Source organism: Enhydra lutris, unplaced genomic scaffold (genome assembly GCF_002288905.1).
Source record: "Enhydra lutris kenyoni isolate GAN:26980312 unplaced genomic scaffold, ASM228890v2 scaffoldscaffold29, whole genome shotgun sequence".
Classification (NCBI taxonomy): Eukaryota; Metazoa; Chordata; class Mammalia; order Carnivora; family Mustelidae; genus Enhydra; species Enhydra lutris.
Genome location: NW_019154113.1, coordinates 15,765,067 through 15,789,970, shown reverse-complemented (window position 1 = coordinate 15,789,970; position 24,904 = coordinate 15,765,067). Strand labels below are relative to the sequence as shown.

At 50.9% G+C, this 24,904-nt stretch overlaps 1 protein-coding gene across 4 annotated transcripts in view; it reads left to right on the top strand.

Annotated features, from left to right (window-relative positions):
- LOC111152589 (neurotrophic receptor tyrosine kinase 3) overlaps positions 1–24,904 on the top strand; it is a 368,407-nt gene that overhangs the window by 298,281 nt on the left and 45,222 nt on the right. For all 4 annotated transcript variants that reach the window (XM_022511093.1, XM_022511092.1, XM_022511091.1 and 1 more), the window contains 3 exons: positions 10,784–10,914; positions 19,513–19,685; positions 22,955–23,198. In XM_022511093.1, the coding sequence (XP_022366801.1) occupies positions 10,784–10,914; positions 19,513–19,685; positions 22,955–23,198 (548 nt within the window). The remainder of the gene's footprint in view (positions 1–10,783; positions 10,915–19,512; positions 19,686–22,954; positions 23,199–24,904) is intronic.

The window sequence follows — 24,904 nt, the reverse complement described above, 5'->3', positions numbered from 1 at the left end:
TTGGACGTGAGCTCAGAGGATGTGGGGAAACACCTGGCAGAGCACGCGGGCTGCGGCAGGGGGGCTCGGATCCGGGATGGCGGAGGCCGTGCGGAACGAATCTGCTGGCCGCGCCGAGCTCAGGCTGCCCACGCCAAGGGCCTGCATGGCGGCGACCCAGGGGCTCTGACCTCTGACCTTGAACCCATCAGACACAAGGCCGAAGAGAGCGAGGACCAGGGCAGGAGGCGTGGGGAGGGGGAGGTGCCTGGCAGATGCCTCCGCTGTGGGAGTGGGAGCTGGAAATGGGAACATCCCCTTGGAGGGGACCCAGCCACTGACTCCCCAGGCCCCCAAAGGCCTCCTCCGTCTGTGGAGGTGGCCTTCAGGGCTCTCCAGCAGTCTGGTAGAACAAGTGTGGTCAGGTGAAGGGAGGTCTGGCCAGGAATCCTGGGGTGGGCTTATGGTGAGCTGGCCACCGAGAATTCTGCACTGAGGGGCAGGAAAGGAAGCGTGTAGGAGCTGAGCTGAGCTGGGAGGACTGAGGGAGCTGTCGACCTCTTGGGCAGGGGGAGGATGTGGGGGATTAGCAGGTGTGGTTTGTCACCACAACCCCTTCCCCACTGGTGTGGCCGGGGAAGATGGGAAGCAGGGTGACCAGAGCTGCCCGAGAGCAGTCTTCTGGGGTCTTTCAACCCCAGAGTTGAAAGCCTCCCAAAGAGAGCATAGGTATGTTCTAGAAGATCCCAATTATGTCCTGAGTTTCAGCCCTGCATAGAGGAAAGATGAGTCTTTTGTGAAAGACCCCGAGGACCCCATAAGGGGATATATGTTTCTAAATTCCCAAGGCCTGAGTATCCTGCCTTTCCTTCCCTTGAGAACCCCAGCTTCCCCTCTCCCTGGTGCCTGAGCTCTGCCTCCTGCTTTAGGCAGAATTGAAGTTGACCCTTCCTAAAGAAAGGCCTTCCAGGACCCTAAGATGGGGTCCTGCATCCCCAGCTGGTCTACCTGCTTATGTCCTAGGCTTCTTTAAACTAAAATCTTCATTGAGTTTCTTGGAGGCCACGAGGCAGCAGACCCCTTTGACAGCTGTTGAATGTGGGAGATCTAAGGGCTGGGCCTGTGCCCACAAATAACCCAGGAGCCCGTGTCTCAACATACTCAGCGTATGTTGCAAAAAATTCTCCCAGTGGCCTTTGCTAATGTCCTTTGCTCCCTCCAGCCAGGTAGCAAACATGTGCTGAGCTGCTCCCTAGAGGGAGATGAGTGAGATGAGGAGAAGCGAAGTAGGCAGAGGGGTCCCAGGACACCTGTTTCTTCACTAGGCATACACGGGGATGGGGGGACAGTGAGATTTGGAAGAAGATTGGGAGGAGATCTTATGGACAACATGGGACTGGAGTTGCTCTTGTGACATGAGCTGGTTTTTCCTGGTGGAAGTTGGTGCCGGGTACCCAGATGGAGGAATGGGGTGGGTAAAAATGCACAGGTATGAATCCACAAGGGGAGCTCAGAGGACAGTGAGCAAGAGCCCCTCCATCTGTCAGACCTATTTTATGTATTTATGCAGGGAATTTATGAGGGAAAACACCTGGGGATTTGGGCCAAGTTAGTAGAGTTCTCAAATAGCATCCCAGAGACCTCCCCCTGAAGACATTGATGCTATGGGCTAATGCATTGTTCTAAGCATTCAACACCAGTGTCATTTAAAGATCCAACAAGGCCGTGTGGTTGGCTTTTTTTTTTTTTTTTTTTTGCTATCTCCATTTTACAGGTGAGGAAATCAAGGATCAGAGAGATTAAGTAATCAGAGAAGCTCATGGAAGGTTGAAGAAGGGAGCAAGTGGGAGGAAGAAGCTGGCACATTCCTTTGTGAAACTTTGTAGCCATTATTTTACAGATTTATAACCTTCAGACACAATACTGTACACACAGAATTTCACTGAACCCAAGAATGGGTGGGTGGGGTATTCTCTTAATTTCATGAAACATCGAAGCTTGAAAACATTGAAGCTTGAGCCTGGCTTGGAAAATTGTCCAGTTCTGTCTCCTAAGATTTTTTTCTGTTGAATGTGAATTCCTACTGAGTTGTGCCTCATTGCAAAGCTATGCTCTGGCTCTTAATACTGGTGCTTATTTGTAACAAGGCCCCCTTCTTGTCCTTGTCTTCTTTTTGTACATGTTTGTGGGTATTTGGATATATTGTTGCCCTTGCCTGTATTGTTGCCCATTCCTCCCGCTCCTGCCTGAAGGGTTCCGTTTCCTACTGGACCTAAGGGAGCTGGTAGACTTCAAGGCTGACGGCATGTCCTGTGAATGGGTGACTGGTCCTCTGGTCCCCTTCCGGTTCACCCGGAAGTTCTTCCAGGCATTTCTACTTCCTGAACTCAGGATGTCTACGTGAAGGTGCATCCTCACGGCTCCATGGGGCCCAGCCGTCTGTGTCTTGGCCTTGAGCTGCAGAGCCGGAAGGTACATCCTTGAACACATTCTGCCCTGTGTCTGCTGATGAAAAGCCACAGTGTCCCAGGAGGGACTTGGGGGACAGAGTTAGATGCCAGGGCTGAGAGGACAGAGCAGCGTCCCCGGGGAAGCTGTTGGCGGGGAAGGGCCTCTGGGGACACTGAGACTCAGGACCGGTCCCTTGTATGGGCATTTGGAGTAAGGGTTTGTCACCGACAAGTTGGGAAGAAAACATCCAGGCCGGGGGAGGGGGAGAGAATGGGGAGCCAGGCAAGTTGCTGGAGGGACAGATTTCCAGTTGGAGCCTGAGCTTCATCTTTCAGCACCTAGCTGCTCAATTCCAGATGCTCTCCTCGGGGAGTTTCCAGCTCTTTACTCTCGGCTGGAGCAGTCAGTGCTTAATGAGAGTCAGAAGGGGTCCTGTCACCATGGGAAGGGCCAGCGCGACCTGTAGATGAAGGGAGTGGGTACAGAAGGCAGGGTGGGTGAGGGAGGCCCTGCGTGGCCGTCACAGTGCCCAAGCTCAAGGTCGAGCTCCACGGGGTAGCACCTGGGGCGGGGTGGGGGGGGCATGTCTGAACGTTCCCCTCTCTCTCTCTGAACTCCTCATGTCAGGAAACGTGAGCTGGAAATCACCCCAGAACAGACAGTCCTCTGTTGATCCTCTCTCCCCGTCGTTTCCAGAAACAGCAGGGTGTCTTATTTATGTATACGTCTCGGTGGGAACACAGCATCTTGGTGTCCTAGCCTGTTACCCCTCGCCTCGGGGCGCGCACGTGCCCCCGAGTGGACACCGGGTGTGTGTCGAGCTTTGTCCCAGGAGACCGCAGAGGCATTCTGTTGGGGAGACTGGGTGCTGGGAGGGGGGCTCAGGACGTGGGTCTCAGAACTGTCCTGGTTCAATGTGGTCCTGGTTCCTGGGGCCAGTCTTGGAGCCAGGACATAAATAAGGCTGCTCTTTGGAACTTTCTGGATCCTTTCCCGTTCTCACTCATCTTTCCTTTCTTTTTACTGCTCCCTCAGCCTCCCTTCTTCCTCCCCTCTCTGTCGTGTTCTTCTTCTCACGTCCCCAGCAGGGATTCGGGGGTGGGGGGAGTTTTCATCCATTTGCTTATGCGCCAGATACTGAGTGAGCACCTGCTGCGTGTTGTGCCCGGTGCTGGGGCACAACTTAACAACTTCACAACACACACGGGTCTCCGACTTGAGCACCACCAGTCCCCTTTTGCCGAGGCCTCAAACTGGGCAGGGGAGTCCCAGTCCAGCTAGGGGAGCCTTGGGATGGGACCCAGCCTGGCCAGCGGCAGCCTCAGGTTCTGTCAACCCTGAGTCGGCTTCACCCTAGAGGTCCTCTTAGTTTTCCTTGCCTGCAAACCGTCCAGGGATTGCCTTGGAAGAGTGAGGAGACTGAGCGGGTCGGCCACGCTCCATTCTTCTGTCCATGGGGAGACTGAGCAGGTCGGCTGCAGACCACGGCAGTGGTCCACAGCTGGTCAGGGCACACGCTTACCTGCTTCTGCCCTTGTGTGATACCAGAGGGGAAATGAGTTCTACCCACCCGGCCGCCCGTTGGCGGGAAAGGAGATGTAGTCACTGGGGCCTTGAGAAGTGGGGAGGGCGCATCTGGAAGGGCAGGCAGCAGTTCCTACCTCTAGCAAAAGCAGGAGTCCTGCTCTCTCGCGCAGCAGTCTCCTTCCCCCTCAAAGATGCAGAGCTGGTCCCTCTGTCTCCCTCCTGCCACTGCAAACACCCACCATTGGAGCCCCGGGAATGTTATTCTTCCATTTAAAGACATTCCATTTCATGTGTAATTAAATGTGTGGTATTGAATTGTTGTTTTCTTCTGAGCGTTTTTGGCAGCCCGGGACCCTTGGGTCTGGCTAGTGCAAAGAAAACACACACTTCTCCGAGGTCCTCCCTTCTTCTCTGGTTCCCTCTCCACGCCCCCCGCCCCTCCTCCCCGGCCCGCCCCCCCCCCCCCCCCGGTCCATCTCGCACACGGGCGCCCTCTGGATTCACCTCGTAATGTGAGAACCCCGAGGCTGAGGGGACCCTCTCTTGTTCTGTGAGGCATCGAGGTCTTGCATTTGTGCCTTCTGGGACCGTCCTCATCTCCAGAAGCCGACTTTGCTGCTCCTGTCGGGCTCGGGGAGTAACGACCCATGGTGGCAGGGATAAGGGAAAGGATTCTCTCCATGTCCTTATAGATGTGATTGGTTTCCGCCATGGTCTCTGCCGGTTCAGAAGGCAGCGTCCTCCCCGGGGTAGGCATGGCAGAGCCTGGTGAGGGGGAGGCTGTCATGAGTGAGGGGAAGGACGGTGGCCTGTGCTTGCTGGACCCTAGAGTCTGATGGGCCACCTGTCACCGCTGGGCGACCTTGAGCAAATTGCTTCATCACCTTGAACTTGGGCAGCACGTTGTGTTTAAGACCACTGTGAGGACAAACGAGACAAGGTGTGGTGAGCACTTAGCACGGTTCCTGGCTCTGATGGGACTTGTCTGTATTATTAGCAAAGGCATCAGGGGATGATGAGAAGCTCAGAGAGACCAGCATGGAGAGAGACAGAGGTGACGGAGGAAAGACCTGAGACGTCTCCACAATGAGGCTGGGACCGGGTTAGGCCCTGGGTGTGACAGTGGGCCAGGCGAGCAGGGAAGGCAGGGTGGCCAGGAGAGCCCGTCAGGCCCCAACTGAGAGAGCACCTGTCTGGCCCTGAGGCGTGCCGGGAGGGCCTGCTTCTGGGTCCCTCAGGAGAGCAGCTTTCAGGGAGGGATGGTCTCCGAGCTGCCTGAGTGCGTGGCCTCCTAGGACAACCGTCACCCAAGGCATCGAGGGGGCCGATGGCCTTCTGTGAGGACAGCCTGGGTCTGACTGAGTAGTGTGCCAGCCTTGGGGCCATGACTTTGCTGCCTGACACAGAGTGGAGTCGGGACCACCATTCTTCATAACCGCCGACCCTGGGGCGTCTGGTTGTTTCTTTTCCTCCTGATCAATAGTAATCTTTAGTAGGTGGCTGTCTCTGCCTTCGATGTCTTTATTCCGCTGTCTGACCGACCTCCTCCCACAAACTATTTTGGACTCTGTAGAGGGAGGAGGTTGGACATCGTGGTGGCAGGTATGGACCGGCTGCTGGGAGTCCCCTGAGCCGGCACTGGCTCCCCCCAGGGCAGCCTCAGCCATTTTATTGCAGGAGAACAAACCCTCTTCGGGTTTCTTTCCAAGTCACTCTTTGGTTCTCAGTAGACTGAGCTCTCGCGTCAAATGAAAATCCTGTAGAAGGGAAGGAACACATTTGTATTAAATGCCCGTCATGTTTCGGACAGTTCTGATGACCTCTATTATTCAGAAAGCGTGCCTCTGTCCTCCTAAAACTTGGCTGCGTAGACACTCACACACCCATTCTATGGATAAGGAGCCACAGCCCAGCAGTGGATACGGCCGTGAGCAGCAGGATCTGGGCTCCCATACAGACCTGTCTCTCTTCCCCAGTGGTCTGTTGCTCAGCTCCCCCATTTTTCATGGGTTTAATGCTTCCTCTTCGTGCCTGATCAGCAGCACCGAGCGGTTTCTGCCGGGCACAGCCCTGTTCTCCCAGAACACGGAGGTGAGGCTGACAGTGGTCACTGACGTCACCAGCCACGTCTGTCTGTCCTGTAGACCAGTGTAGGTCACAGAAGGTGCTGGGCAAGGCAGCTTGGGTGAACACGGGGAAGGCAAGGGGATGACCACAGCCTGCCCACTGAGCTCCGCAGCCTCTGAGGTCTTCTGGACGGAGGTGGCTGCGACCTCTTCGAATTAGTGATTCCGCCCTAGGTCAAGCTCACTCCAGGCCTGGAAGACCTTGCAGAAGTGCATCCCATACATATGGTATAATTATCTTGGTCCTCGATACAGAGGAAAATTCATGGAGCAGTAACTGAAACAGAACTCCTCGTTGTGTTTCGTCTGAGGAACCGGTTGTCCTGCGGGAAAGAGAAACTCTACGGATGATTTCCTCTGGCAGAGCCCAGAAGGGGGCTGTGTTGAAGGAAGAAGCTAGGGGAAGAGTCAGGATAGAAAGTCCCAGGAGCTCCGTGTGGTCTCCCAGAGACCGCTCCCCCTGGTCCCTGGCCCCCCCACTGCTTTCTGTAGCTGCCCCTCCTCCCTGGAGATTAGGATGTGTTCCCACGGCCTGGGCTGTGCATCCCTCTCCCTCCTCCTCCCCTGCCAGGGTCCCGGCGTCTGAGCCCTGTGACCCAGACTCTGCCGGGCCAGCCAGCCAGGCAGTAAAAGGAGATTGATGCCCTCTCCTCCTAGGAGAATCCATCACTTCTTGGCATGCAGGTCAGATGGCTTCTCCAGAGGCAGCTCTGAGCAGCCCCGTGTGGGCTAAAAATAAGCACAAAAAGAGGCCCAAGTAGACAAGAGGATGTCAGAAATGGGAATGGCTCACTCCAGCCGTCTTCCAGGGCCCAAGCAGCACCCTTTCCTCCCTCCCTGGTCCCCTCCCCCACTCCTCCTCTGGGGCCTCTGGAAAGGAAGCTCCTTCCTTCTCCCTTGGGCTATAGAGTCCCAGGAGGAGTGGGGTAAGAGAAGTCAGACAAGGCTGGAAGAAGGGGAAGATGAAGGGATGACTTTCTGTGGACCGAATGGTCTTAGTGGCCACAAATTAGAGGAGGACAGAAGAAAGGCCATCCTGAGTACTGGAAGGAACTCGAGTGCGGGAGCCATGTGAAAGACAGAAGCCTTCCTTGGCCATGCTCTGTGAATGTTGGAGAGTTAGCCCTGCCTCCCTTTTCTCATCTGTGAAAGGGGCACAATCACCCTCGGCTCTCGTGGTTATCATCAGAAGTGAATGTTGACCACGGGGTAGGACCGGCCACCGATGAACTTCCCTTTTCCCTGCTTCTCCCTGCTTAGGTTCAGGGATAAGCTGCTGCTCAGATGATGTTTTGGGGTCTACAGTCTTGTTGGTACACGGGGCTGTCCATACAGAAGTGACTCGCCTACACGTTTGGCACACACCCAGCCTCTCTCCCCATTTGCCGTGCGGAGCTCCTCATCCCCACGACTGGCGGGGTGTTCTCTCCTGGGGGAGGATTTATGCTCGAATGGAATCTATATTTATTTTCCATCCCTCCTGCTGCCCTTTCTAGATCTCGCTCCCCCTTTTGGAGACTAGGCTCAGGTATCGCTCTCAAAATACTTCTCCCCGAAGACAACTAGAGTGAGCCAGGCCTGTTTTATTCTGAGCCCCTGGGTGTTCCCGAGTCTCTGAAAAAGATCCCTTAGCAAATCTGGGGGAAGCTTCTGCTCCGTGCTTGCGGAGAGCAGCAGCGTTCCCAGGAACGTGGTCACCTGTGCCCCCACTAATGCATTCAAGGCCCATAGCCATTACCCCTCTCCTATGGCTGGGGTTCTGCTGCCGCCAGGCTCTCGAGTCCTGGGGTACGGAGGGAGGGTTGAGAAATGGCTCCCTGTTTGCTGCGTCCACTTGACTTGTCTGAACCTTTCCGGGCTTGTGATTCATGCTGCTGAGGGAAGGAGGGGAGCTGGTGGGCTCTAAGACACGGGCCAGCCCAGGCAGCTGAACAGAGCCCACTCTCCATGGAATTCCTCCATCCCGCTGTCCTCATTCTGCACTCGTGGCAGCTGAGAGTGAGAAGAGCTCAGGGGGCTGATGAGGTCGCTCAGCCCAGAGTTGGACTAAGGGATCCAGGAATTTATATCCTGTTGCTTTGCCATTGTGGGGATGTGTCTAGGACACAAGAAGGCGAGAGAGGCATGACCTTCATTCATCGCATGGCTGAGCCGTTGAGTCCCTGAGAGGGACCTTGACTTAGCCTTGGCCATGCAGCTAGGTGGGGGAGAGGGGCCCCTGGTCAGTCAAGGATTGTAGGCCTTCAGGTAGTGAGAAATGAATAAAACATCTGCGGGTGTGGGACTGTCCATTAAGAGCTGGCTTATCCCTCCCCTGCGAATGCCATCCTGTTCCAGTGGGTCTCGAAGTGGGGTGCCCAGATCAGCACGGTCAGTATCACGTGGGAACCTGCTAGAAAAGCAAGTTCTCAGGCTCCAGCCTGGACCTAGTGAATGGGAAACTCTGAGAGAAAGGGCCCAGCAGTGCGTTTGAACGAGCCTCGTAGAAGATTCTGTTGCAGCTCAAGTGTGAGAACAACAGTGCCCTCTTACAGTGCCGAGGGAGGCTGGTGTTGGGGTGCATCTGGGACCAAAGGGGCCTTGTCCCCTTGTGGTTTGGCTACTCTGGTGTGGCCCGATGCTCTGGATTCCGGTCCCAACTCAGCCACCAGGTGCGGACTCCTGACTTGGCCCTTGCTTGCTTCCCTTTCTTGTAAAATAATATCCATAACGATGCAAAGACCAAAACACGCAGCGTGTTAGAGGACTCGAGGAATTACAAACCTTCACGTAACCAGCGCACGTAGCAGGTGAGTAGAACTTGCGTGTCCTCCCACAGCCATTTTACAGACAAGGGAACCGAGTCCTAAGATGTTTTGTGAGGAGCCTGGACGGTGCGGAGGGTCCAGGTCTGGTCCGGGTGCCCCCGACTTCTCACTCCTCCCCAGTCTCGGCACGTTCAGAGGTGTGGACTTGGCCTCTCACGGCTGCCTTCTCGGCCCGTCTGCGCTCCGCGGCCACACCAGGACGCTCACCTTGTAGGACCCCGTGCGTCATCGCTGGTCACCTGGGAACGATTAGGCAGCAAAGAGCAGACGGCCTCCCCTGAGTGGCCCTGACCTCCCATTTTCTCTCAGCGGGAGACTCTCTGGCCTTCCCCTTCAAGGCCAACAAATCCCATTCCTCAGAGGCTAAGAAATAGTGACACGGGGTGTAAAGAAGAAAACCGATTTTTAATTCGCTTGTTGTGCAGACTGGGGCAGAGCCCCGCTGTGTACTCACATGGCTCGTGCCTCCGGGAGCCTATAGGTCCGTCTTGCTGGGGAGGAGAGAAAAATGGTCTGCAAACGCTTCCTCCCACAGATCCTCCCCAGCAGGTCATCTGGAACACGGTGGGGAGACCGTGAACTTTGACAGAAAAAAACAAACAAACAAAAAGATTTGGAGTCTATTCTGGAAGAAATTCCCAAGCCAACCCAAACACCAATCTGCACCCATCTGTTCCTGTCTCCTGTCTCCTCACTCACGGGGATGGTAGGCTTGCCACTCCCCCGTCTTCAGTTCTCAGTTTTTGACAAGGTCCTTTGAGGCAGGTTCCCCCCCAACCCCTCACCCCGCTGTCACGGCTCTTCCTAACGTCCCCACAGGTGGGCAGTGGGTGCCTGCCTGTTGTGCAGTCATGGGAAGATCAGCGATCGGTCTCCATCCAGGCGTGCTCCTGTCATCACCAGCCCATGGCTCATACTAGCCCTCTGTAGTCTTCTTTCCTGGGGTCCCATCCTTGCTTTCTCCCGGCAGACGGACTTTAACAGGCTTGCTAAGCCAGCTGAGGCCGTGGCAACCCTTCTCTGCCTAGACCGTGTTTCCAGGGTGCTCTCTGGTCTTGGCTTTCACGATCTCATTGGTTTTTCAGAAGAGCGGGATTTGTCAAGTAGAGGCTTCCCCCAGATAATTTTAGCTCCCACGTCACAGTCTCCACCACAAAGCAGACACCTTGCTAGGACTGATACAGCTGCTGCTATGTAACGAGAGCCCGTGTGTGTCTGCAGGTGTGTGTGCGTCTTTCGATTGTCCCAGGCACTGGGCCGAAGCCTTCAAGCAGGCTTTCTCATTTAATCTTCATAACAATTCAGCAAGAAAGGCATGGCTGGATGTTAATCCCATTTTACAGATGAGGACAATGAGGCTCTGGGATGCAATCACTTTCCCAAGCTCAAAAAAACCAACAAGGAAGTGGCGGGGCCTGGGATTCAAACCACACTATTGGAGGTGCAGTCCGTGGGCCTGGGACACTCGGGTGTCCCCACAGAGCTTGTTAGACCTGCAGACTCTCAGACCTCCCAAGTCAGAACCCGCAGGATGCCCAGGGCTTTCCTGCGCCAGTGGCTGCTTAGACTGCCCTATATGTGCACGCTGTCTAGCAACCATAGCTGATTGTTCCAGAATCCTGTGCGTGAACCCTGTGGACTCTGTTTTCCAGCAGAGGCCGCTGTAATGTAGACTGGTTAGGAGTGGGTTGGGGCAGGGCTGAGACTGATTGGGTTCTGGGTCAGACTCGCCACCCCCCCATGCCCACACAAGGCCAGTTGTCAGGAGTGAGTTGGGTCCATGGCCAGGTCTGCCTCTCCATGCTGTGGGCACAGAAGCGGCAACCCCCCTGTGGTGAGGACAGGTGCCTGGAACTGATGGGCCGCTCTCTCGTCTTCTGTCCCCTCCTACAGACGTGCAGCACATTAAGAGAAGGGACATCGTGCTGAAGCGGGAACTGGGCGAGGGAGCCTTTGGGAAGGTCTTCCTTGCCGAGTGCTACAACCTCAGCCCGACCAAGGACAAGATGCTCGTGGCTGTGAAGGTACATCCCTGAGGTCTGCGGGCTGCCAGGAAGGAGGGAGGTGGCAGGGGGCCGGGGAGCCAGCAGCAGAGGCTTGCTCCGTTCCGGGTGTGAAAGGGTTCTGGTCGTTATCAGACGCAATCGGGCCCTTGCTCCGAGGTCAGTGAGGTGTCCTCTGGCTTTGGAAGGCTGGAGCTGCGTCCCTGAGCAGCCTGAGAATAAACTGGCTCAGCGCGCCTCCACAGACACGGGATGGTCCGGTGAGTGAGGATGTCTTTAAACGGCTTGGGCCAGGGAAGTGGAAAGATTTCTAATTTTGTCCCCCAAAGAGTCTGCACTTCCCTCAGACTTTTAATTTATAGGGTGACACGAATCCACTGGGCATTCCAGCATTCCTCGGGGGACTGGTAAATGAAATGGACATTTTTGTGCATTGAGCAGGAAATAGAATAATGGCCCCAAACCTTGGGAAATGTTTCTCGCTGAGCAGTCAGGCATTAAGGGACAGTACCCAGATTGGATGACACAGAAAAATGTGTTTCTGTTTTCATCCTTTTAAGAGGGTTTTCTTCTCTCCTTGAGTCTGGGAACCTGGAGGAGGTGAGTGCCCTGGGATTTTGCACCATTTGCTGCCCAGGAGATCCACCCAGCCTCTGGAGAAGACAATCATCTCCCCTGGAGAAGGGCCTGGTGTTTTCTGCTTTTCTCGTCCTCTTCAGATTTGACTCCTTTGTGCAACTCCCTTCCTCTTGAGTTCGCTCTCATATTGGTGCAGGTAGTTGTGGACTTTCAGAGTACACATCCAAGTATAACCCAAAGTTAGGTTTTCCCAAAATTGTGGTTTTAAGTTGCTTGGCAATATTTTTTTTTGCAATGGGGGAGACAGAGCAGACCTCACAGCCTCTGTTCTAAAGATGTTTGCCGTTGGCTTGGGGGACAAGAGATTACTTAGGGAGGGAGGAGAGCGGGACAAGAGCATAATTTGGACATATGGGTCCTGTAAACCTGGCATTCAAATCACATGATTCTGGGGCACCTGGGTGGCTCAGTGGGTTAAGCCTCTGCCTTAGGCTCAGGTCATGATCTCAGGGTCCAGGGATCGAGCCCTGCATCGGGCTCTCTGCTCAGCAGGGAGCCTGCTTCCCCCTCTCTCTCTGCCTGCCTCTCTGCCTACTTGTGATCTCTCTTTCTGTCAGATAAATAAATAATACTAAAAAAAAAAGTCACATGATTCGTATTTTTAAATTGTTGATGCCCTTTTGACATAATCATCTGACAGAGAATACTCTTGTTCACAAGATCTCAGAGAGTCTCCTCCGATAGCCAGATAGCTGTTGGGAGAATGAGAGAGGGGTCCAGTTAACTCATCATCAGAAAAATGCATATTGAACCATAATGAGATACCAGTGAATGCTGAGCAGAATGGCTGAACGGTGGTGATCATAGCAAGTGCTGACAAAAATAGGGCACGGCTGCATGTCCCTCCTGTGCCGGTGGGAAGATGAAGTGGTATACACATTCTGAAAACCAGTTTGGTTTTCTAGAACATCAAACTGTGTGACCTAGCACTTCTACTTCTAGACCTATATCCACTAGGTATTTGTCTTTCTTTCTATCATCTATCCATCCATCCATCCATCCAACCATCCACCTACCCACCCACCCACCTTTATTTCCTTCTATTTTCCTCCCTCCTTCCCTCCCTCCCATCCTTCCTTCCTTCCTTTCTATTACCTAGCTAGCTAGCTAGCTATCTAGAGATATGTCTAATAATGTTCAGAAAGCATTATTTACAACAGCCAAAAACTGGAAACAGCCCCAAGGGTCCATCGGTAGCCACATGGATAAATAAAGGTGGTATGCTCATACAATAAGAAACTATTCAACTAAGAAAATGAGTGATCTGTAGCTATATGTAATAATAAATAATCTCAAAAACAGCATGGTGAATGAAAAAGGACAGATCTAGAAATATATGTATACATATATATCTCTCTCATCACCATCATATATATGATGTTATATATAATATATTATAATATATAATATAATATAATTATATTGACTATAATTATATTATAATTATTAATATATTAATTAATATATAGTTATAATTATATAAGATTATATATATGATCCCACTTATTTCAGGTTTAAAAAACAGGTAAAACTGAACTCTAGTGGTTAGGGATTTATACTTAGGTAGTAAAAACTGTTTTCCAAAAGCAAGCCCGTGACCTCTAGAAGTCAATGTAGTGGTTACCTTTGGGGGGAGAGAGAGAATATTGGAAGAGTGGGGCATGGGAGGTTGACAGTGTTTTATTGTCTCCTTACACTGAGGATATACTAATGTTAGTTTGTAATAGTTCAGTGTGCTGTAAAAGATTTTTCTTTCAATGATTGATCATGTTCTTAAAAATATGCTTAATTTACTCATCCCATAAATATTTATTGAGCACTTATGACGTGCCTGGCACTGAGTGAGGCACTGGGGGTGGAGGAGACAAGGGGACACATAGGCCCATGTAGCTCCCATTTCAGGATCCTAGAACATGAGAGCCCAGAAGGGATAGGTGAGGAGGAGGTGTTCAGGATGATAACAACAGCATCTAATGGGAAGCACCAATTATGGCCCCACTGTCAGTAATGTGTGTGGGTTAATATTTTGCCCTCTCAAGCCACCCTAAGTGTCAGGCACCATCACTATCCCCATTTTACAGAAGCGGACACTGAGGCACAGAAAGAAAGGTCAGGGAATTTGCCCAAGGTCCCGCAGTGAATCAGTGATGGGAGCACCTAAGATCCAGGCAGCCCCTCTCCTTCACAGAGGAGGGGAGGAGCCCCTCGTCACTGCCTTTCCCGGTTCCCTCTGTCTCACCAGGCTGTGATCTGGGTGAATCTCAGCATCGCTTTGAGTCATGAATTCTTCTTGTGGTTTTATCTAGTGTAGGGTTTGTCCTGTCTGTGGAGGCTTTTGTTTTAACTTCCATGAACCGTATAATCTACTTCCAAGCTATCTAATTAGTTCATGGTTTTTTGGTTATCTTAATTTTATTTCTCCCTGTTTTGGCTGCATACCATCTTGTTGGTTTTTTGGTTTTTGTTTTGCTTTGTTTTTAGTAATTATTTCTTTACTGTCTTTGAACAATTTTACTTATTTTAACATCTCTATCAGCCTGTTCCTATAGAATTAACTTTATTCATGTTGTGGTTGTTGATAATTTGAAACATTTGGATCTAACCTTCTCTTTCTTCCAGTATGTCTGAACTGCAACTCTGGAGTTCCTTTTCATTTGGAGAGTTGTTTTGTTTTTGTTTTGGGTGTTCATGATTTCTAGTTTCAGTTAGTTTACCTTGGAACAGATACTGAAAATATTTGTGAGACAATCTGAGTGCAGAATTTCAGATTTTTAGTATTTTCCCAATTTCTTAAAAAATGGGTTTTTCTCTTAACACTTTTTAACCACTGACCTTTAGCAGGTCTTTCCAGAGTCTTTATCTGCATTGGGCTCCCTGCTTGGTGGGAAGCCTTCTTCTCCCTCTCCCACTCCCCCTGCTTGTGTTCCCTCTCTTGCTGTGTCTCTCTCTGTCAAATAAATAAAATCCTTAAAAAAAATTAAAAAATAAAGGCTTCACCTTAAGTTCCATAAAAATAAGCAACTTGGGGTACCTGGGTGGCTCAGTCATTAAGCGTCTGCCGTTGGCTTAGGTCATGATCTCAGGTTTCTGAAATCCAGTCCCGTGTGGGGCTCCCGTCTCAGTAGGGAGTCTGCTTCTCCCTCTCCCTCTGCTGCTCCCTCTGCTTGTGCTCTCTTGCTCCCTCTGTCACATTAAAAAAAAAATTCTTTTTTTTAAATATGTTTTTTGGGGTTTTTTTGAGGGAGAAAACGCAAGTGAGTACAGATGATGGGGGAGGGGCAGAGGGAGAGGGACAGAGAGAATCTTTTTTTTTTAAAATATTTTATTTATTTATTTGACAGAGATCACAAGTAGGCGGAGAGGCAGAAAGAGAGAGAGAGAGAGAGGGAAGCAGGCTCTTGGCTGAGCAGAGAGCCCGATGCGGGACTCAATCCCAGGACCCTGAGATCATGACCTGAGCCGAAGGCAGCGGCTTAACCCACTGAGCCACCCAGGCGCCTGACAGAGAGAATCTTAAGCAAACTCCTCACTGAGCACAGAGTCCAAGTTAGGGTTTGACTTCATGACCCCAAGATCATGACCTGAGCTGAAATCAAGAATCAGACTCTTAACTGAGTGAGCTACCAAGACCGTCCCCAAAATTACTCAGATCTTTAAAAAAAAAAAAAAGAAAGAAAGAAAGAAAACCAGCCAACTCTTTGTACTCATATTTCATTGGTTTCTGTGATGTTTCATTACATTAAGCAATGACATTAACAGATGGATCATAAATGATTTTGGGAAACAATCACAGCTGACCCTTGGCAAGCTCCCCTCTGGGACAAAGATATCTGTCTGGTTATCCAACTAGCAGTGAATATTCAAGGCATAATGGGTTTCAGTCAGGGTGTTCCTGAGAGGTAACAGATAGTACCAATTAATTTGGCCAGTCATGTGGATATAACTTAGTGGAGAGGTTTTTTCTGGCCGAAAGAACCCATGTGCAAAGGGCCTGAGGCAGGTAAAAGTTTGGTGGGTACCAAGGACAGAAAGACCAATGAGACCAAAGTGTAGTGAGTGAGGGAGAGGAAGGGCACGGAAGAAAGAAGGTAGAGAGAGATGGGGAGACCTGACATTTAGAGCCCATGACTGTGTTAAGGGGTTTGGACTTTATCCTAAAATCAATGAGAAACCAATGGCCAGTTGCATGCCAGGAAGCCAGATGAGAGAAGGGCACCTGTGCTTGTGATAACTTATCCAGCTTCCTCTCTCATAAGATCATTTGTGAGTGTCAACAAAGAGAAGTGACAGTGGGTTTTGAGAGAAAAGGAGAGAGATGATTTTTATACTTAAAAAGTGTAGATTGACGTGTGTGTATGTGTGTGTGTGTGTGTGTGTGTGTGTGTTTGAATATATAAAAGTTTGAACATTTAGGAATGTGTGTCTCTCTGCATATATTAAATGAGTTTCAGTATACTAATGAAATCTGAAACCAAACACTTTGAAACTGGTTTTTTTTTTTTTTTTTCTTTGAGAGAGAGAGAGAGAGAGAGAGAGAGAGGAAGCAGGGGTGGGGCAGAGGGGGAGGGAGAGAGAGAACCTTATGCAGGCTCATGCTCACGGTGAAGTCCATTGAGGGGCTTGATCTCACGACCCTGAGATCATGACCTGAGCTGAAATCAGGAGTCGGTGCTGAGCCACCCAGGCGCCCCAAGAAATTCAAATGTTCTTGCCATCTGGACTGCTTCCCTTCTATCTAACCAAATGGACCCATGGAAAACCAGGGCTGGGGTGGGCATGAGATATGATCCACATGGAGGGGAAGATCAAAGCACAATTGTCCTCAAACTCTGGGGGAAAAGAAAGGAGATGAGGCACAGGGTAAATTCCAGACCTCTGATCTATGGATACTGCTCAGAGGACCGAGGGGAGCCTCCTTGGTTTCAGAGACCCTCTGGCGAGACCTGGCTCCCTACAATGACAGCTGGCAGCCATGTTGAGCCCCGGTTCTGCCCCTGGTGTGCTCCTGGTGCCCCCGACTGGCGATCCACTTTGAAGTTTCCCAGCCCCGAAGAAGGGGTTGAGTGTGGATGCCACGGAGAAGGGCGGGAGAGCCACTGAGCTGATTTTCCTCCTCATTAGTCTCCTCCTATCATCTCTGTCCCAGTTGCATCAGTCCCTGGGAATTGGGGCCACCTGCAGCCCTGGCCCCCTGATGCCACACTGACCCTTTGCCAATTACATGGAAACCTCAAGTTGGACCCGGGAGCTGGAAAACCCAGGGTGAAGGCAGAGAGAGGGCTGGCAGTGGACAAGGGCTGTGGAGAGACTGGGGGCCAGCTGTTGCTTTGTGCCCCGTCTCCCAAATGAGAAACCCCTATCTGCCTGGCAGTGTGGAGTGCCAGGCTTGGGGACACTGCCTGGCACTGCCCGAGAACTGAGAACAAAATCCCATGACTGCCATCAGCGTCCAGACGGTGCGAGAGAGAATGATTTACAGAGATGGAGAGAGGCCATTTGGCTGGCCCCAAATTTGATCTACTTTTCCCTCCCATAAATCCAGCATTCCCATAAATCTTAGTAGTGTTCCATCCCACCCATGCTGGGTTCCTCTTCCCCATCCCCCCTTATTCTTCATGGAAAAGTAAATCACAGGCAGTCATCTTCTACCCACGGCCCAGGCCACACGGCTCAGGAGTTGGGTCACGGAGAGGACCCCTCTCACCATGACTGTGCCTTCTTCCATGCATAGCAAGAAGCCTTGGCAAATATCATTGCTCTGGCTAGACGTGGACCCACAGTGGCGTGCTCCTTTTTTAGAAGCTTCCCTGAGAAGGCAGCCAGAGCTGATGTGCGGAACCCATGAGATCAGAGCCGCAAAATCAGCCACGGGCTGGACTGCCCACCGCCTTTCTGGTCTTAGTCAGCCCTACCTGCTCAGCATCCTCGTTGGGCCCGGCCCCTCTGCCAGCAGCAGTGTGTCCTGCCTGGTGGCCCTGTCTTCTGCCCTTTCACATCTGTGCCCCCCATTCCCTATGGGGACAAGCCTAGTGGCCGATTCATCTGGTAAATTAATTCAAGCCGATATGCTGGCCGGGAAAGTGTCCCCAGGCTCCAGATCCAAGCTGTGGCTCCTTGCATGGTCTTTGGCAAGTCAGTCCCCCATTCTGGACCTCGGCTTCCTCACCTGTGAAGTGGGAAAGCTGCATTAGATAAATCCCAACATTTCTTTCAACAGTAGAAACATTTCATCAAACACATTTTCGGTGAAAGCTCCAGAGTTTGAGAAGAGTGACAAGTGGTGCTGGTCGAAGGTGGAGTGGATTTGATTTCTGGCTAAGAGACCATGGCCCTAGAGGCATTGGCACGGACCCTGGGGGTCCCAGAGATGGCTGAGGTCCGGTTTAATGGTACGCTTCTGTCATTTGTGATGTGTGAATGCGTGCTGCCTCCCAGATGGGGCTGGGCCTCAGTTTCTCCAGCTCCGGAAGTGAGCAGGTGGAAGGAAGCTGGTGATATTTAAGGTCCTTTTCATGCTCAAAGGGCATCATCTGTAATGTGTGCTGGTGACTGATGGAGGTCTGATGGGCCTTACCAGATAGGATTTTTGCCAATGCACAACCCCGCAGGCAAGGCAGCCCTGTGGATTCCGGTTAATGGGCTTGGCCAAGGTGACCGAAAGACCCCTGGCTGGCCTTGGCCTTTCAGAAGTAACATGATCTACAGGGAACGTCGGTCTGCCTCAATCACCAAAAAGACCAAATGTTTGGCAGAAAGGATGCAAACCAATCCCATGCCTGTCTAGATGTTCACGAATCTGAAAATAGCGTGCAAACTTCACACTCCCTCCCTCATGGCCTGGTGTTGTGTCTGGTGAGGGGACGAAACTCTGTTGGTAGGAGCAAGTGGCTGTTTGGCCCCGTTTGCCGTCTGAGCTCGCAGGGAAGGGAGGGAAGCCTGAATGTGTGCGCACCCCTGCCCAGACTCCTCCTGCAGGAAGAGAGCCTCCCCCCACCGCCATTACTGCTCATCCTCCTTGTGGCCAGCCCAGCTGCATCCCTGTGGCTCAGAGGGGCTCTGAACCTTCTACTTCGGTCTCACTGTCCCCTTCTGCTGCTCGAGCACCCGCACTCACACCTGACACCCCTCCTGACTTGTGCTCTTCTATTTGTCTTCCTGGACCCCAGTCTGAGGTCTTCCATTCCCCCTGGGCTCTCCCACCCCACAGGGGCTATGCTGTGGCGTTTTAGTGACCGTGAGATGACCACCTGCCCATCCTGCCCTGGGACTTTGCAAGACTTGACCCCGTCCTGGTTCTGGGCGGATCCTGAAGCTGCTGCTGGTTCACTGCCATTCCCACAGCTGCAGTCACCACCCCCCCCCCCCCCCCCCCCCAATCCTAGTGCCTCCTTCAGTTTCCCACTAGGAGGACACAGATGCCTTCTAGAAGCCAGCATGTTGATGTTTCTCTGCAAACATACACTCCTTCACAATCTAAAATCAGGGAATAGAAAAGGCAAGGAGGCTGTATTATGCCTGGTTTCTGGTAGGCTCTGGGCATAGGCTAATTTACAAAGTTAAACCAATGGGATGGCAGTTTTTCTACTGTTAGTTTTAGCTGCGGGACCATTTCTTCAAGAAGAGCTTAGGGGAAGGGGCCTTGGTCAGGCCTTCCACATGCACAGCCTCCTGCTCCCTCCACTATGCACGCAAACTCTCCGGGAGCAAACGGCTCTGAGATGACCATGTACGGAGATCACTGACCAGTGGATGGGAGGTGCGGTCAGGAAGTCGGCTTCTGTTTCTGCAAAGATGAACGACTGAGGAAGGAAGGAATCGGGCCTGGCTGTTGTGACGTCACCTCATGGCCTTTAAACCCTGATCACAATCTGACTGGTTGGGGACCAACAGTCTTTATCATGGGCAAGTTTCTTCCCAGGAGGGGAGCAGACAGACCCTTGCCTTCGGGTTGCTAAAACCCATGTCCTGCATTGTTTCCAGGCCCTGAAGGATCCCACCCTGGCTGCCCGGAAGGATTTCCAGAGGGAGGCTGAACTGCTCACCAACCTGCAGCACGAACACATTGTCAAGTTCTACGGGGTGTGTGGTGATGGGGACCCGCTCATCATGGTCTTTGAGTACATGAAGCATGGAGACCTGAACAAGTTCCTTAGGTAAGCAAGGACTGCTGCCCCCACCCCTAACCCCACAGCCAGTGCCCCCTGAACCCCTACAGTTTCCCTGGAGCCAGAAGTCACACGGACCCTCTGAACACTAAGTCTAGGGATTAGAAATGAGAAGCAACCTTTCCATCTTTCCTATCAGTTCCCGAGCAACGAGCTTCTGCTGGCCTTTGTCACTGATTTCTAGGGGGAAATACTAAGGATGCTATGACAAGGGAGTATTTTCTTCCTGACCACAAGGTGGACAGACCATAAGAGCAGGGTCTGGAAGAGTCTAAGGAGGGAGCCCAGAGGGCCTGGCACCCTGTAACTCAACTCCGAGACTCTAGAGCCCCCTTTTCTCTTGGCGATCTGAATGGTGGTCTCTCTTGGTGCCTTATGTTTCTAAGTGTTGCAAAATGGAGCTAAGGTCTGCTGGAAACCTTTGTGCTGGAGACTTTTCTTAGGATGAATAAGGAAGTACACGTTTTCAAGTTCATCAGAAGACAGAGATGGTTGAGAAAGAAGAACAGATTTTCTTCGGATAAATTTATAACCATGCTGTCCACTGCTGTAGCTACCTATGGATATTTGAATTTAAATGTACATGACTTAAATCAAATTTAAAAATTCAGTTCCTTGGTCACACTAGCCGCATTTCAAGTACTCAGTAGTCCCCTGGGGCTAGTGGCTACAATATTGGGCAGTGCGGCGTAGAATATTTCCATCAATAAAAAGTTCAATTGGATAGCACTGTTCTAGAAAGATTAGATATGTTGTAAGGGGGCTTCCCCAAACCTGGCTCAAGGTCAGCCTAGGTTTCGAGATGCTCTTGATGGAGCTAGTAAGAGACTGAAACCTCAGCTAGAAGGTTCTGGATGGAGTGGCAGGGCAGGGGGAAGACAGCCTTCCCCAGGGAAGATAGCTTCTCACCACTAGAGCAGAGTTCACACTTTCTGCCTCCTGCATCTGCCACTTCCAAGTAGTGCCCAGATGTGGAGGGGGTGGCTGTGTGTGAGGTGTGTGGAGTTCAGGTCCTGGAAAGCAGATGGATCAATCAGGACCTTGACACTTAGGGTTCCTTTGATATCCATGCATCCCATCACTGATAATGACATCTTCAGAGCTCCCGTGGAGGCAATGGAACATGCTAGCCCATTGGCCAAAACCTGGGGAGCATCTCCTTCAAGTGAGACATTGACTCGAATGCCGTGGTTTTGAGGGGGCCTAGAAAGGGCTGGTGGCAGATAATGAACTCTTCTTATGAGCTGGGTTTCCAAAAATGGCCCCTGAGGAATGGAAAATATCCGTAGGATGTTTTGAACCCCCTGAACTTGGGTTTTCACAATGAAATTTATTCCTTTCTTGGAGAATTCAGTCCTTCTCATCAGACAGACTTGGGTTCACGTCCTGAATTTGTCACGTCTCAGTGATGTAACCTGGAGCAAGTTATTAAACCGTAATTCTCTTCTCTAGAAAACAAGACTAATAATAACTGCTCCACAGGTTTCCTACTATGAGTACTAAGTGATTATATTTGTCTAATACCTAAATGACTTTTCTATGTAGCTGGGTGTTCAGTTGATGATAGCTACTATTAAATTATTACAATTAGTATTTTATCAGGACTGTGAACCAGGGACAGTTACTAATACAGGCAATGCCCTTTCTCAGTATTCAAGATCTTTGTGCTGTGTTTGCTTCCCCCTGGGACAGTCCGAGGGATGTGCTCCATTTCCCAAGAATCCCACACCATAGATCAGCAGTGCCTTTAGCCCCAAGTGCCACAGACAGGCCTGCAGAGAGCTCTGGGTGCCACTGTCATGCTCAATATAAGGGAAGATGGAGGAGGAGAGTAGAGAAGCTCGTTGGTGGCTTTTAGGGACAGGTGGTAGTGTCCTCTCCTGGTTGACCCGAGCCCGGGCTTTCCTGCTGATGCTCCTTCCTTGTGGGCAGACGCGGTAGCTCTCCTTTGGAGGATGAAGTAGTCAGAACCCAGAGGAGACAATAAAATGAATGTGTTCATATTTAACGACTCCTTTCAGTGGAAATTGGAGAAGCAGTAAAACAGGCCGAGGCCTCGCTGTACACCAGGGCTCCTTGGTCCACAACTTCATAAATAAGGGCTCTGGGTGTGGTTATGGCTCATTGGGCTTTCTGGAGAAAAGAGTGAATACTAAAAGTGACCGATATGACAAGGCAAAGCGTTAGGATAACAAATCTGGGGCCTTGATTTGGGATGGAGGGGAAACTGGGGCTTCACAAGGCCTTGGCTTCCCAGATCCGAAGGGTCTCTCCATCGGGCCCTGCTACTAACAAAAGTTATCCAGTCCTAAGCAGTGTGGTGGGCAGGGTAGGAATGTGAACTCAAGGCTCCTGCTACTTACAGTGCGGACTGCCCCCCCCCCCCACAGGTGCCAGCATCAGCACCTGGGAATTTGTCAGAAATGCAAATGATCGAGCTCACGCAGCCAATCAGAATCAGGGGGCGGGGCCAAGGAATCTGTTCAGCCCAGTTGCTGATGCTCCTTAGATTTTAATGCTTTCTAGAGCCACAGGTTTGGTTTCAGTTGGCCTCCGGATTACCCATTGGGCCATTGCAGCACTCCTGTGACTTTGGCCAGGTGATCTGATCATTTTATGCCTCCGTTTCTTTAACTCAAAATTGGAGTGGGGGAATTAAGTGAATTAATAGATTGGAGATCTTGGGGGCGCTTGGGTGGCTCAGTGGGTTAAAGCCTCTGCCTTCGGCTCAGGTCATGATCCCAGGGTCCTGGGATCGAGCCCTACATGGGCCTCTCTGCTCAGCGGGGAGCCTGCTTCTCTTCCTCTCTCTCTGCCTGCCTCTCTGCCTACTTGTGATCTCTGTCTGTCAAATAAATAAGTAAAATCTAAAAAAAATAAAGATTGGAGATCTTTAGAGCAGGGCTTGGAACAGTAGGAACTCCGGAAGAGTTAATTGTTTTATTAACGATTCTATAGTGGATATCTAGAGCTGGGGAAACTGCTTCAGAGCCTTAAGATATTTAAAAGAGTGGGTTTGTTTCCTGGTGCATTAGACTATATCTGCATCATTTTAGTTGGGAATCTGGTTGTGGTGTTGTGCCCATAGGCACCCTCACATAATGTAATGTTGGATAGATAGAAATAGGCAATAAGTTGGCTAAGAGAGATTTTATGCATTTCTGTGATGTACTCCAGGGAGCAGGGAATCAAGAAGGCTGTTCCCCTTGATCTCCTGAATTCCCCCTATCCCTTGTCTTCTCTCCCACCCTTCACAGGGCCCATGGGCCAGATGCTATGATCCTTGTGGATGGGCAGCCACGCCAGGCGAAAGGTGAGCTGGGGCTCTCCCAAATGCTCCACATCGCCAGTCAGATCGCCTCAGGCATGGTGTACCTGGCCTCCCAGCACTTCGTACACCGGGACCTGGCCACCAGGAACTGCCTGGTTGGAGCCAATCTGCTGGTGAAGATCGGGGACTTCGGCATGTCCAGAGATGTCTACAGCACTGATTACTACAGGGTAAGGTGGCTTTTCCAGCTGCAGGACTCAGCAGCAGAGCTAACACCTTGCTCACATGTCTTTGTCATTGTCCATTAACCCTGTCACTCCAGAGAACACACATATGCACCCATGCCCAGACATACACGTGATGGTTATCCTTTGGCCACTCCTACATCTTGACATACCTGTTTATTATTCTCTCGATAGCTCATGCCTCCTTTCCTCTTGGACATTCAGCTTGCCAGTATTCTTACATTGCAAGGGCATATGCATTTTGTTCTTACATCAATACTCATTCTTCCTGCAAACAAACTCATACATACATGCATATGCCCAAACACACAAATAGTCAAGCTCAACTTGGTGCTATGTTTTAACACCTTCCAACTCAGTCCCTGATCCAGCCCTGCCCACAACACATTTTGTTCTCTCAAATCATCTGGTGACCGTGTAGGCTTATCTTGTCTTCAAAGGTAGAGCTTGATGAGAAGCCAGAACTCACAGTAAAGTAACAAAAATCATTAATGTCCCGCTGAGCAGAATCACCTGAATGATTTAGGAAAGGTGAAACAAGAAAGCATGTTCTTGTTGCCAACTTTGGAGAGAGTTGGAGGTTGGCCTTAGAAAAAGCTTTCTGATTGTGATAGGAGGCATCACATTCAATTTTACTTCTATACAGTGGCCCACTTTACATTAAGACGTGTTTTACTTTGCTCCCAGGATTGTTTGTTCCCTTAGTCTTTGGCAGACCCGTTCCAGTGGATTATTGAGTGGTTGACAGTGTTATTATTGCCAGGGAAAAGACAAGTGGGCATGAGTGTTGTTTGCTGCAAAAGAGGAAAATATGGGAGCAGCTAAAAATACAGAGATGACATTACCTTTGCAAACTGATTGGAAGGCACATGCCTCAAGAAATATGTAATATTTACCTCGGGGACATTGAATGGGTGAGGAGTTTGGGTAGGTGGTATAAGAAGAGGGTGGAGCAGAGTTCTGGAGGTCAAGAAGCATGGAAGTCATTGGTTTTGTCTTCTTCATAGGGAATGAATGATCATATTGTGAGTCAAAGAGCCCAGATACCATCGTCCTGTTGGCTTAAGCATGGTGGACTAAGAGGCTGGGAGTTTGGGGTTAGCATGTGCAGATCTCTTCTGTCTGGATGCTCCTGATGGCATTGCCTAAACAACGTTGCCCAGACATTAGAACTGGTCGCTCAAGACAGTTCATTTTAGCCATAGCCTGAAGAAAAATGAAATATTTGAGAAATGCCCGTTTGTGGCTAGAAAATGATTTGTGCATGGTACAACCAAAGGATGGCAGATGATATACTATCATGAGGGAATATGACGCCAACTAGACTGAACAGCAGGAAAGGTAGTATGTCCGAGCAAGCTAGGCAGTTGTTCAAGCCTCCCACCCTGTCCAATATCCCAGATACAGAAAAGGCAGCACAATGCAGCGGTCACCACAGATGGATGGCCAGGGCAGACCTGCCAGGAAACATCAATGCAGAGTCTTTCTCTAGCATCTAGACTAATTTTGTCACTCATTTCCAAGAGAGGCATTGGTGTGGTTACTAGGGGCCCGTAGGCTGTAGATTTTTTAAGTCTAGCTGGAGTTGGCACCCTTTAATTGCCTTTGTGCCCTCCATAATGGGGTTTGCTGGCCTTTCCCGCTGAGCTCAGATTTATGTTGGTGTTAATAAAAACAAGGAAGGGATTATC